At 63.5% G+C, this 12,999-nt stretch overlaps 2 protein-coding genes across 3 annotated transcripts in view; one reads left to right on the top strand and one right to left on the bottom strand.

Moving 5' to 3' along the window:
- The window catches only part of LOC127381260 (maestro heat-like repeat-containing protein family member 1), a 57,957-nt gene extending 46,472 nt beyond the window's left edge, over positions 1-11,485 (top strand). Inside the window, 9 exon segments of the mRNA XM_051611377.1 lie at positions 454-591; positions 1,742-1,856; positions 3,537-3,683; positions 5,352-5,540; positions 6,513-6,665; positions 7,151-7,285; positions 7,885-7,987; positions 8,442-8,507; positions 10,530-11,485. Coding sequence (XP_051467337.1) covers positions 454-591; positions 1,742-1,856; positions 3,537-3,683; positions 5,352-5,540; positions 6,513-6,665; positions 7,151-7,285; positions 7,885-7,987; positions 8,442-8,507; positions 10,530-10,615 — 1,132 coding nt within the window. The 3' untranslated portion in view covers positions 10,616-11,485.
- Positions 11,486-12,225: 740 nt separating this feature from the next.
- The window catches only part of BOP1 (BOP1 ribosomal biogenesis factor), a 56,017-nt gene continuing 55,243 nt past the window's right edge, over positions 12,226-12,999 (bottom strand). For both annotated transcript variants that reach the window (XM_051611393.1, XM_051611394.1), the window contains one exon: positions 12,226-12,454. In XM_051611393.1, coding sequence (XP_051467353.1) covers positions 12,301-12,454 — 154 coding nt within the window. In that variant the 3' untranslated portion in view covers positions 12,226-12,300. The remainder of the gene's footprint in view (positions 12,455-12,999) is intronic.

Raw genomic sequence — 12,999 nt, 5'->3', positions numbered from 1 at the left:
CAGGCAGGGCAGTGGTGCAGGCAGGATGGGCAGGAGGGCAGGCAGGGCAGGGGTGCAGGCAGGATGGGCAGGGGTGCAGGCAGGGCAGGGGTGTGGGCAGGATGGGCAGGGGTGCAGGCAGGATGGGGAGGGATGCAGGCAGGGCAGGGATGCAGGCAGGATGGGCAGGAGGGCAGGCAGGGTGGGCAGGGGTGCAGGCAGGATGGGCAGGCAGGGGTGCAGGCAGGATGGGCAGGCAGGGCAGGAGGGCAGGCAGGATGGGCAGGCAGGGTGGGCAGGAGGGCAGGCAGGGCAGGAGGGCAGGAAGGATGGGCAGGCAGGGTGGGCAGGGGTGCAGGCAGGATGGGCAGGCAGGGTGGGCAGGAGGGCAGGCAGGATGGGCAGGCGGGGTGGGCAGGGGGGCAGTCCTGACCCAGGCCCCCTGCCCTGACCCGGGTCCCCCCGTGCCCCCAGCTCTGCGGTGCAGACCCTGCAGGTGCTGCTGGCCCGGGCTGGCTCTGAGCAGGTGGCCCAGGCCGTGGGCAGCGCGGGCGGCTGGGACATGATGGCGAGTCCTGAGAGGCACCACGAGGGCATCGCCCTGCTGGCCGGGTAAGGACCTGCCCCCTGAACCCCCGGACCCCCCACCAGCCCCCCAGCCCCCTGCCTGACCCCCCGCCAGCCCCTGGCACCTCCCCAGGGCTGCACGGCTGGGAATGGGGGTGGGTGCATCGTGTCCCAGGGAGCTGTGCCGTGTCCCAGGGAGCTGTGCCATGTCCCAGGGAGCTGTGCCGTGTCCCAGGGAGCTGTGCCGTGTCCCCAGGGAGCTGTGCCATGTCCCATGTCCCCAGGGAGCTGTGCCGTGTCCCAGGGAGCTGTGCCATGTCCCATGTCCCCAGGGAGCTGTGCCGTGTCCCAGGGAGCTGTGCCGTGTCCCAGGGAGCTGTGCCATGTCCCATGTCCCCAGGGAGCTGTGCCATGTCCCATGTCCCAGGGAGCTGTGCCATGTCCCATGTCCCCAGGGAGCTGTGCCGTGTCCCAGGGAGCTGTGCCATGTCCCATGTCCCCAGGGAGCTGTGCTGTGTCCCAGGGAGCTGTGCCATGTCCCATGTCCCATGTCCCAGGGAGCTGTGCCATGTCCCCAGGGAGCTGTGCCATGTCCCATGTCCCATGTCCCCAGGGAGCTGTGCCGTGTCCCAGGGAGCTGTGCCATGTCCCCAGGGAGCTGTGCCATGTCCCATGTCCCAGGGAGCTGTGCCATGTCCCAGGGAGCTGTGCCATGTCCCATGTCCCATGTCCCAGGGAGCTGTGCCATGTCCCCAGGGAGCTGTGCCATGTCCCATGTCCCATGTCCCCAGGGAGCTGTGCCATGTCCCAGGGAGCTGTGCCATGTCCCATGTCCCAGGGAGCTGTGCCATGTCCCAGGGAGCTGTGCCGTGTCCCAGGGAGCTGTGCCATGTCCCAGGGAGCTGTGCCGTGTCCCTGGCTGGTGGTGCAGGAGGACAGCAGCAGCAATCTGGGACTTCCCAGTCCTTGCAAAAACGCCTTGTCCAACCCCCCAACCCCTTGGGAGTGTCTCATCCAACCCAGCGCCTCTGCTGGGTCCCCACGGTGGCGGGAGGGGACAAGCCCGGCCAGGCCCACCAGGTTTCCCATCTCGGGTGCCCTCCTGGTGTTGGCTGAGGGCAGCGAGGCCGGGGGAGGCCCCGTGGGGGTCCCGGGGGCAGGAGGGACCCCTGAGACGTGTCCCCTCCGTCGGCAGCGCCATGGCGCGGCACGCCGGGCCCCGGCTGCCCCTGGTGGTGAAGAACCTGATCCCCACGCTCAGCAGCGTCTTCGACAGCCAGAGGGTCACCACCACGGCCTTCTTTGCAGAGGTGAGCTGGGCCCACGGGGGTCACTGTCTGTCTGTTCATCCCTCCATCCCTCCCTCCATCCCTCCATCCACCCATCCATCCCTCCATCCATCCGTCCCTCCACCCATCCCTCCATCCATCCCTCCATCCCTCCATCCATTCCTCCATCCCTCCATCCCTCCATCCATCCCTCCATCCATCCATCCATCCCTCCATCCATTCCTCCATCCCTCCACCCATCCCTCCATCCCTCCATCCATTCCTCCATCCCTCCACCCATCCCTCCATCCCTCCATCCATCCCTCCGTCCCTCCATCCATCCATCCATCCCTCCCTCCCTCCATCCATCCGTCTCTCCACCCATTCCTCCATCCATCCATCCATCCCTCCACCCCTCCATCCATCCATCCCTCCACCCCTCCATCCATCCATCCATCCATCCATCCATCCATCCATCCATCCGTCCCTCCATCCCTCCCTCCCTCCATCCATCCCTCCATCCATCCATCCATCCCTCCACCCATCCCTCCACCCATCCGTCCATCCCTCCACCCATCCCTCCATCCCTCCATCCATCCATCCCTCCATCCATCCCTCCATCCATCCATCCCTCCACCCCTCCATCCATCCATCCATCCATCCATCCATCCATCCATCCATCCCTCCATCCCTCCCTCCGTCCCTCCACCCATCCCTCCATCCCTCCCTCCATCCATCCATCCATCCATCCATCCACCCACCCATCCATCCATCCATCCCTCTTTCCCTGCTCAGCTGGAGAGCAGCCAGGATGAGGGTTAAACCAGGGCTTGTCCTCCTCACCTTCCCTTGGGCACCGTGTCCAGTTCTGGGGTCCCCAGCACAGGAAGGACACGGAGCTGCTGGAGAGGCCAGCGGAGGCCCCGGAGATGCTGGGAGGGCTGGAGCAGCTCTGCTCTGGAGCCAGGCTGGGAGAGCTGGGGTGTTCAGCCTGGAGAAGAGAAGGCTCCAGGGAGACCTGAGAGCACCTTCCAGTGCCTGAAGGGGCTCCAGGAAAGCTGGGGAGGGGCTTGGGCCAAGGGCAGGGAGGGATGAGAGCAGGGGGAAGGGTTTCCAGCTGGCAGAGGGAGCTGGAGCTGAGATGGGAGGGAGAAATTCTGGGCTGTGAGGGTGGGGAGAGCCTGGCCCAGGTTGCCCAGGGAAGCTGTGGCTGCCCCATCCCTGGCAGTGTTGAAGGGCAGGTTGGATGGGGCTTGGAGCAGCCTGGGCTGCTGGGAGGTGTCCCTGCCCATGCAGGGTGGCACTGGGTGGGCTTTGAGGTCCCTCCAACCCAACCCAGTCTGTGATTCTGTGAAGTGCCCCAGCACCTTCCTAGCCCACCTCACCTCACCTGGAGGTCCATCTGGGGGGGTGAGGACTTCCCTTTGGTGCAGGTCTCAGGGATTTCTCCTGGTTCCCAGGGCTTGCTCAGCCTTCCCACATCTCCCCAACTCGGACTCCTTGGTTTTCATGATTTCATTGCAATAAATTAATCCCAGTTCCTTAAACCCAAGGACCTCCAAGGAGATGTGGGGGCCCCCAACCCTGTCCCTGGACAGTGGGAAGACGGAGCAGGGGAGCAAGGCAGGTCTGCCCAGGCTCTTCCTGCTGACACAGCCATCATCTCCCTGCTGGTCCATGCTGCCCTTGTCCTCTCCGTGCTGAGGTTCTCCTCTGCTTCAGCTCCTCAACAGTAACGTGGTGAACGACCTGATCCTGCTGGAAACCATGCTGGACAACATGACAGGGAGGCAGAAGGATCCCTGCCAGCTGGTGCGGGTGCTGGCGCTGCGGGGACTGGGCAACGTGGCCTCGGGATCGCCCGAGAAGGTGAGAGCCTGGAGGGCCTGGTGGGAGAAGGGGGCCTGGAGACCCCAGGAGATGCTGCTTGTCAAAGCTGGGGTGGACCTTTGGACCTTGTGCCACCTCCTCAGCTGGTGACAGCACCTCCAAAGGGGAGGTGGGCAGCTTGTCCCGTGTGTCCCCGCTGCTGCGGGGCTGCTCAGCTTCACATCCCTCCTGGCTTCTGGAGACACCTCTGGGAAGCCTGGGCTTGGAGGAGACACCTCTGGGAAGCCTGGGCTTGGAGGAGACAACTCTGGGAAGCCTGGGCTTGGAGGAGACACCTCTGGGAAGCCTGGGCTTGGAGGAGACAACTCTGGGAAGCCTGGGTTTGGAGGAGGACCTGGCCTCCTGGATGGGACACTGGGTGGTCCCAACAGCCCAGGTCCCCTGCAGGGCTGCCCAGCAGCTGCAGGTCTGTGCCAGTCCCAGGAGCCCATCCCTCCTTCCTGCTGCTCTGGTGCCTTCCCCAGCTGCCAAGTGGCTCCTTAAAGGCCACGTTGATCCCTGGTCCCAGGGATGAGGGTCAGGCAGGAATGTGGTTGGAATTCCCAGTTCTGAGGCAGTTTGTGCGGGAGACACGTCCGTGGAGGGGCTTGGAGCAGCCTGGGCTGCTGGGAGGTGTCCCTGCCCATGCAGGGGTGGCACTGGATGGTCCTCAAGGTCCCTCCAACCCAGCCCAGGCTGGGATGGGATGAGCCCGTGCAGTTTGGGTGGTGGCAGAGACGTGGTTTCCAGCCCGTGGGGATCCCTGCCCAGTGCAGGTCCCTCCCTCCACGCTCTGCCAGGGACAGTTGGGTGATGCCAGCCTGGAGAGCAGGGGCTGCAGGGTTAGAACCAGAGGACCATGGAATGGCTCTGCTTGGAAAAGACCTTCAGGATCATCATGTCCAACCAGAACCCAGCCCTACCAAGCCCAGTGCTTAAACCACGTCCCTCAGCACCATCTCCAGGGCTTGGAAACCCCTCCAGGGATGGGGACTCCCCCCTGCCCTGGGCAGCCTGGGCCAGGCCCTGACAACCCTTGCCAGGAAGGAATTGTTCCCCAGATCCAACCTCAACCTCCCCTGGCACAACTTGAGGCCGTTCCCTCTTGTCCCAGGGCTTGTTCCTGGGGAGCAGAGCCCGACCCCCCTGGCTCCAACCTCCTCTCAGGCAGCTGCAGAGCCAGCAGGTCTCCCCTCAGCCTCCTTTGCTCCAGGCTCAACACCCCCAGCTCCCTCAGCCACTCCCTGTCCCATCATCCCAGGTGGCTCAGGGACAGTTGTCCCTCTGTCCCTCCTCACCCTATCCCACTGGGCCACACTGGAGCAGCACGGTGGGGTTTGCAGGGCATCAGATGACACCAGCCTTGATGTTCCTCATGCAAACAACATCTCCCCCTTTGCTGTGTGTCCACCAGCTCTAGTGACATCATGAGACAGCAGATGGTGGTTCCAGCAGGAGGGAACCCGCTGGTGATGGGCAGTGACCTCGTGCCATGACTGGCCTGTCCCCAAACCCCTTTGCCCACAGCAGCTGGAAACCCAGTCTCCTTCCAGCTCCTCCCAGCTGGAAGATGGTGGGGACAGAAGCCTGGGGTGGAACACCCAGGGGACGTGGTCCTGGCCAAGGCTCACCCCGTGGGGGCTGGTTTCATGGCTGCTTCCCTTGCAGGTGAGGAAGCACGGGGCCAAGCTCCTGGCCTCCATGGTCAATGGCATGGATGACAAAGATGACCCCAACAACCTGGTTGCCCTGGAGGCCATGTCCAGCCTCTCCAAGCTCCTGGATCACGTGGAAGAGAGAGACATCCAGTCCATGCTCCTCCACATTGCCATCAGGATCCGGCCTTTCTTCGACAGCGTAAGGACCGTGCTGGGGCACCGAGCTCCGGCCACCTCCACGGGTCCCACACGGCTCACCTGCCCACCAAGGACCTGCCCCGTGCAGGTGGACCCGTGGGAGGAGCAGGGGGTCTTCTGAGGACATCCCTGGGTGCAGGCAGCTCTGCAGGGCTGGGGGGAGGAGGTCAGGCCACCCTGTCCCCAGCTGAGCCCTGGGCAGGGGCTGCGTGAGGACAGGGTGGGGTTGGGAAGTGGAGGTGGCCCTTGAGTTGTCCCCTTGGGGCTTTTCTGCACGGGGGTGTGGAGAGAGGACAAGGGGCAGTGGTTGGAAGCTTAAGGAGGAGAGATTCAGGTTGGACATCAGGAAAAAGTTCCTTCCTGTGAGGGTGGGGAGAGCCTGGCCCAGGTTGCCCAGGGAAGCTGTGGCTGCCCCATCCCTGGCAGTGTTGAAGGGCAGGTTGGATGGGGCTTGGAGCAGCCTGGGCTGCTGGGAGGTGTCCCTGCCCGTGCAGGGGGTTGGATCTAGATGATCTTTAAGGTCCTTCCCAACCCAAACCCTTCCATGATTGGATTCTATGATTCTATGTCTCCTCCACAATGGCAGGAAGTTCTTGAGCAGGACCTGGGTGATGTGGGTGCCCTGGGGCAGGAACAAGGGTTGGGGAGAGGGGAGAAGTCCTCTCTGGGTGGCTGTCCCAGGGGCTTCACTGCCTATTGCAGTCTCTGTCCACCCCAAACCCCTCCAGCATCACCATGGGAAGCTTGATGCTTCTCCTGCCCAGATACCACCTTGAGCTCCCCCAGGGCGGAGCTGCTGCTGTCCCACTGGGACATGTTCCACAAGCTCCTCCCCATGGGTCCAGGCAACCCCAGGCACTAATCCAGGCTGGGTGGAGGCTGGATGGAAAGCAGCCCCGAGGAGAAGGGCCTGGGGGTGTTGGGTGATGTGGGTGGGTTCCTGCTGAGCCCCTGCTGTCCCCTCTGCCCCCAGGAGCAGCCCGAGCTCCGCCAGTCCTCCATCGTCCTCTTTGGCAACCTCACCAAGTTCAGCCAAGTCAACTGTGAAGTTTTCTTCGAGCAGATCCTCAATGGGCTGGTCCCACTGCTGCTGCACCTCCAGGACCCCAAGCTGGAGGTCATCAAGGTGAGTTGTCCCCCTGCCCACCAGGAGCTGGGGTTGTGTCTGGGAACCACAGAGTCCTTCTGGTTGGAAAAGACCTCTAAGGTCATTGAGTTCAACCACAGCCCAACCCTCCCATTAACCCAGCTCTACCCAGTCTAGTGCTGCCCCACGTCCCTCAGCACCATCTCCAGGGCTTGGAAACCCCTCCAGGGATGGGGACTCCCCCCTGCCCTGGGCAGCCTGGGCCAGGCCCTGACAACCCTTGCCAGGAAGGAATTGTTCCCCAGATCCAACCTCAGCCTCCCCTGGCACAACTTGAGGCCGTTCCCTCTTGTCCCAGGGCTTGTTCCTGGGGAGCAGAGCCCGACCCCCCTGGCTCCAACCTCCTCTCAGGCAGCTGCAGAGCCAGCAGGTCTCCCCTCAGCCTCCTTTGCTCCAGGCTCAACACCCCCAGCTCCCTCAGCTGCTCCTCACAAGTTCTCCAGACCCTTCTCTCCCTGCCCCAGGCCTGCAAGTTTGCCCTGCGCATGTGTGGGCCCAGCATGGGCTGTGAGGGGCTCTGTGACATGTTCCTCAACCACCTGCGGGAGGAGCGGAGCCTGCACTACGGGGAGTTCATGAACGACGTCTGCAAACACCTGGTGAGCACCTGCTGGAGGGGGTGGCACCAGGGATGGGGCTCCCATGGGGCTCTGTGCAGCGTGGTGGGGCTCCTGAAGGGGCTGCTGGTCCAAAAGGTCACGAAAAACCACACTGGTTTGGGTTGGAGGGACCTCAAAGCCCACCCAGTCCCACCCTGCATGAGCAGGGACACCTCCCAGCAGCCCAGGCTGCTCCAAGCCCCATCCAACCTGCCCTTCAACACTGCCAGGGATGGGGCAGCCACAGCTTCCCTGGGCAACCTGGGCCAGGCTCTCCCCACCCTCACAGCCCAGAATTTCTCCCTCCCATCTCAGCTCCAGCTCCCTCTGCCAGCTGGAAACCCTTCCCCCTGCTCCCATCCCTCCCTGCCCTTGTCCCAAGCTCCTCCCCAGCTTTCCTGGAGCCCCTTCAGGCTCTGGAAGCTGCTCCGGGGTTCTCTGGGTCCTGCTCCTGTGTCCGCACACGACAAGTCCACCCAGCCCAAGTGTGTTCCTGGACTGACCTTGGTCTCCCAGGAGCTCCAGGGCTTCCAGGAGATGGTTCCAGGCACCTCATCTCATGTCCTGCATGACATGCTTGGTGGCTCTTGGTCTCCTAGATGCAGAGCTACCCAGAGATGCTCAACCGCCTGGTCTCAACCAACCTCTTCTACTTCAAGAGCACCTGGGTGGACATCCGAGCAGCTGCCCCCATGTTCATTGGTGAGTCCCCAAGGTGCTCCTCGGGTGGGTGTCCTCTCCTCAGAAGGCTGTGTCCCCCACGTTGTCCTGGGAATGCTTTTGGTTCCCAGGCACGGCTGCTGGGAACGGGCAGGACATTTGGTGCCTCCGTGTCCTGCACCAACCTGCTCCTCCTGCTCTGATGTCCCCAGGTGGTGCCAGCAGCCCAGGAATGTTTCTCCAGCTGCTTCCACCAACGTTGGCTGAGTGCACAGTGTCTGCTGTCACCAGCTGGGGTGGAAAACACCTGCCCAGGTCACACCATGGTTTGAGTGACCAGCCTCTGGTCCTCACTGCCTACTCATGGTGGGGTTTCTGTGGAGGTTCCACAGAAGGTGCTGGTGCAGGGACAAGGGACCAGTGGCCAGTCATGTGTCACCATTACCTGTCTCCTTGGGTGTGGAGCTTCATGGTGACTCCAGAATTACTTCCTCAGGCTTCCTGGTGCTGCACGTGGATGAAGAACATGGTCATCAAGTGGACCTGGACCAGCTCATTTCAGGTCAGTAGGTGCTGCCACCCAGCACTGCCCTGGCTGGGGAGTCAGGACTCATCTCTGCCCGTGGGAGCTGGAGCTCAGACCCATGAGATGGGGCTCCCAGCTCCACTGGTGGGACCATGAACCCCCAAACCCTGCAGCCAGGCATGGTCCCACCATGAACCTCAAACCCCTCCGTTGAGGATGGCCCCACCATGAACCCTAAACCCCCCAGCCCATCGTGGCTCCACCAGCTGCACCACAAGCTCTGGTCCTCAGCTGGTGTCTCTGTGTCCACCAGGACCCTTGGCTGGTGGTTCCATGTCCATCAGGACCCTTGGCTGGTGTCTCTGTGTCCATCAGGCCCCTTGGCTGGTGTCTCCACATCCCCCAGGGCTCTGGGGCACTTGCAGGGCTCAGTCTGGGCAGGTGGGACCTGTTGGGGTTTCTTGGAGCCGCGTTCCCGGCCGAGGAGCCGCCTCAGGGGCCTCACCACAGGAAAAAAAAAAAAAAACCAGCCCCCTTGAAGCTGGTGGCCTTTTTGGAGCAGAGCTCAGTAATTTTCCTGGATTTCAGGGATTTTTTCCCTGTCACCGGTGACCTCATCGCACGCGGGCGCGGAAACTCGCGCCTGGTGCCAGAGGAGCTCGAAAAACACTAAAAAAGGGAAAAACGATCTTTCCGTTGGCTCCCCCAGCCCGTCCAGAGGCAGGAGGGCCCGTCTGCTGGAGACACGGGGAGGAGGAGAAGACAATCTGCCCGTGACTCACGCCGGGACCCGGCTCGGGTTGCAGGAGCTTCCGTCTTGAGCAGCTCGGGCTCCCGGGGGGGCTCTGGGGATGCAGCCCCTTCCCCGCCGGGCGCCCTGTGACTGCGGCACCTGGGGCTGCCTGAGCCGGGGGGGCTGCTGGGCTTGGGGTTTGCCTTTCTGGGTTTTCCCCCCCCCGCCCCCTTTTTTTTTGGGGGGGGGGGTCACTGGCGGCTCCTCCCGCGCCGGGCGAAGAAGCTCCTGGAAAAATGTGATGGGTTTTTTTTTTTTCCCCTTTTTTTACGGCTGAGGCAACAACACAAAAACCCACCAAGGGGGCTGGAACGTGTTTCCCGGCTGCCGGGAGCTGCTCCAGGCGTGAGGAAATCGGTGCTGAGAGGGGAGGTTTGGCCTCGGGGAGCTCAGGTCCAGCCCCTGCCCCCATCCCTGGCCCCAGGCAGCCCCCCAACCCATGAAGCTGCACCAGCTCCAACCCCATGAAGCTCCACCAGCTCCAACCCAACCCCATGAAGCTCCACCAGCTCCAACCCAACCCCATGAAGCTCCACCAGCTCCAACCCAACCCCATGAAGCTCCACCAGTTCCAACCCAACCCCATGAAGCTCCACCAGCTCCAACCCAACCCCATGAAGCTCCACCAGCTCCAACCCAACCCCATGAAGCTCCACCAGTTCCATCCCAACCCCATGAAGCTCCACCAGTTCCATCCCAACCCCATGAAGCTCCACCAGCTCCAGCCCAGCACCACAAGGAGTCCTGGTGGTCCCACAGGGCTGGAACCTCCTCAGCACCAGCTCCTGGGTCGCAGAGCTGAGGGGTGTTGTGGGTCTGGGGTCCCTGTTCTCCTCTAGGACTGAGGAGGGGGGGATGGACCCTGACGCTGGAGTGTGGAGGGTCTTGCTGGTGTGATGGAGCAAAGCCTGGAGGTGGCTGGGGCACAGGGGTGGGTGGCCATGGCCCCTGGTGTGTCATCATGGAACCAGGGGATGGTTTGGGTTGGAGGGACCTCAAAGCCCACCCAGTGCCACCCCTGCACGGGCAGGGACACCTCCCAGCAGCCCAGGCTGCTCCAAGCCCCATCCAACCTGCCCTTCAACACTGCCAGGGATGGGGCAGCCACAGCTTCCCTGGGCAACCTGGGCCAGGCTCTCCCCACCCTCACAGCCCAGAATTTCTCCCTCACATCTCAGCTCCAGCTCCCTCTGCCAGCTGGAAACCCTTCCCCCTGCTCCCATCCCATCCCTTCTCACCAACCTGTCTCTGCTCTCTCCTTCCAGCTCTGAACCTGCTCCTCAAGGACCCCGTTCCCGCCGTCCGGGTGAAGGTGGCCGAGACCTTGGGTCGCCTGGTCAGGATCCTGTGACCCCAGGACCCCCCTGCCACCCCCAGCAGCAATAGGTGGGTGGGCTCCTCGGCCCCCAGCCCCACGGCCACGTCTTCCTGCCTCCAGCACCTGCCCAGGGGCTGCTCCTCCTGCCTCCCACGGCAGCTCCAGCCTCTTCCTCTGCTCCCACCACCCCACGGGGACAACCCGGCACCTCCCACGTCCCCTCCCAGGATCAGCTCGGCACAAACTGTGGCCACCAGGGTGGGCCAGAGGACACGGGTGGGCAGGTGGCCCCTCTTCCGCAGGCTGCTGGAGAAAGGGCTCCTTGACTTGGTTGACTTATGGGATGAAGGGCCTGGGGCAGGGGAACGTGGTGGCAGCACGTGGAGGGAAGGGGCTGGAGCTGGGGATGGGGCTGGCAGTGTCCCCATGTCCCCCCAAGGGGGGTGGCAGTGACCCCAGAACCCCCCCAGGGGGGTGGCAGTGTCCCCACACCCCCACAAATGGGTGGAAGTGTCCCCACGCCCCCACCAGGGAGGTGGCAGTGACCCCAGGACCCCCCCAGGGGGTCTGGCAGTGACCCCAGCACCCTCCCAAAGGGGTGGCAGTGTCCCCAGGACCCCCCCAAGGGGTCTGGCAGTGACCCCAGGACCTCCCACAAGGGGGTGGCAGTGTCCCCAGGACCCCCCACCCACCCCGAGCTCCAGCTCATCCTGGAGCAGGGATGGATCCTGAGCCCCCACCCCAAGGTGCCTCCAGCCCCTTGTCCCACCTTCCTGGTCCCTGATGCTGAACACGGGGTCCTGCCCCCCCAGCCCCCGCCCCCCAGGTCCCCCCAGGGTGGGTGTGACCCCCACCCCCCCACATGTACATAGAGGGTTTTTAAATAAAGCTCTTTGCTCCCCAGGTGCTGCTCTGGGTAAAGGGGTGACCCCTCCCCAAGGTGTGACTCCCCCCAAGGTGTGACCAGGGTCACAGGCGGGTTTGGGGAAGATGTGGGGGGTCTCCTGCCCCCCCCCCCCTTGCCAAAGGAGGAGGCCAACCCTGGTCCTGGCTCCATCCATGGACCCCCTCGAGCTGGTCCTGCCCCACCTGAGCAGCACTGGTGGCCCAGCTCCTTGTCACCTTTCTGCCCCTGCTCTGGTCACCTCTGGGCTCTTCTCCTTTGGGCAGGGATCCTGTTCCACATCCTGGTGGTCCCTGGGATCCTGTGCTGGGATGTGTGTGACCCAGGGGGGTGGGCATGGGCTGGGGCCTTGGTGGGATCATCCTGGTTGGAAGGGACCTTGAAGATCATCGAGTCCAACCATAACCTAAATCCCCCTACACAGAGTTGTGGAATGGGTTGGGGTGGAGGGACCTGAAAGCCCACCCAGTCCCACCCCCTGCCCAGGGACACCTCCCACCAGCCCAGGCTGCTCCAAGCCCCATCCAAGTGATGGAGAACCCCACAAAAAGCTCTGGAGATGGGCAGGGATGGAGAAGACCATGAGAGCTCTGGGGCTGTTGGGTGGAGAGTCCCACACTGGGCTGGGGAGGCAGCAGCACCAAGGGGGTTTGGGGTTGGGGGGGTGGGTCCACGTGTCCCCTCCACCCTCGATCCAGCCCAGGCTGAGGTGGGAATGGCAGGAGAAGGTGGCACGGGGTTGTATCCAAAAGAGTTTAATGGGAAGGCCCCAGAAGTCCATGTATTCCAGGGAGGTGGTTTGGGGGGGCACAGGCTACGTGTAGAGCCGGATGGTGCCATCAGCCCCGGAGGAGAAGACCCAGGGCTGGGTGGGGTGGAAGAGCACGTCGAGGACGCCCAGGTCCAGCGTTGGCACGTGGCCCTTCAGCACCTTGACAGGCACCAGCAGGGGGTTCTGCAGCAGGTCACTGTGGTGGAGGAGACAGGTCAGAGCAGGGTTTGGCTCCCGACCAGCGCTGGGGCAGCCCCAGAGTCACCCCACAAAGGCTGCAGCTCCCCCCAGGCACAGGCAGCCACGCCAGGGCTCTGCTGGGAGGCTGCTGGCTGGAGGAGAGGGCGTGGGACATGGACTCACCCAAGCAGAGAGGGGTTTGGGTTGGAGGGACCTCAAAGCCCACCCAGTGCCAGCCCTGCATGGGCAGGGACACCTCCCAGCAGCCCAGGCTGCTCCAAGCCCCATCCAACCTGCCCTTCAACACTGCCAGGGATGGGGCAGCCACAGCTTCCCTGGGCAACCTGGGCCAGGCTCTCCCCACCCTCACAGCCCAGAATTTCTCCCTCACATCTCAGCTCCAGCTCCCTCTGCCAGCTGGAAACCCTTCCCCCTGCTCCCATCCCTCCTGCCCTTGTCCCAAGCCCCTCCCCAGCTTTCCTGGAGCCCCTTCAGGCACTGGAAGGTGCTCTCAGGTCTCCCTGGAGCCTTCTCTTCTCCAGGCTGAACACCCCAGCTCTC

The sequence above is a fragment of the Apus apus genome, chromosome 2, assembly GCF_020740795.1.
Source record: "Apus apus isolate bApuApu2 chromosome 2, bApuApu2.pri.cur, whole genome shotgun sequence".
In the NCBI taxonomy this organism is placed as follows: Eukaryota; Metazoa; Chordata; class Aves; order Apodiformes; family Apodidae; genus Apus; species Apus apus.
The sequence above is the reverse complement of the archived record's forward strand: the minus strand, read 5'-3'. Positions and strand labels throughout refer to the sequence as shown.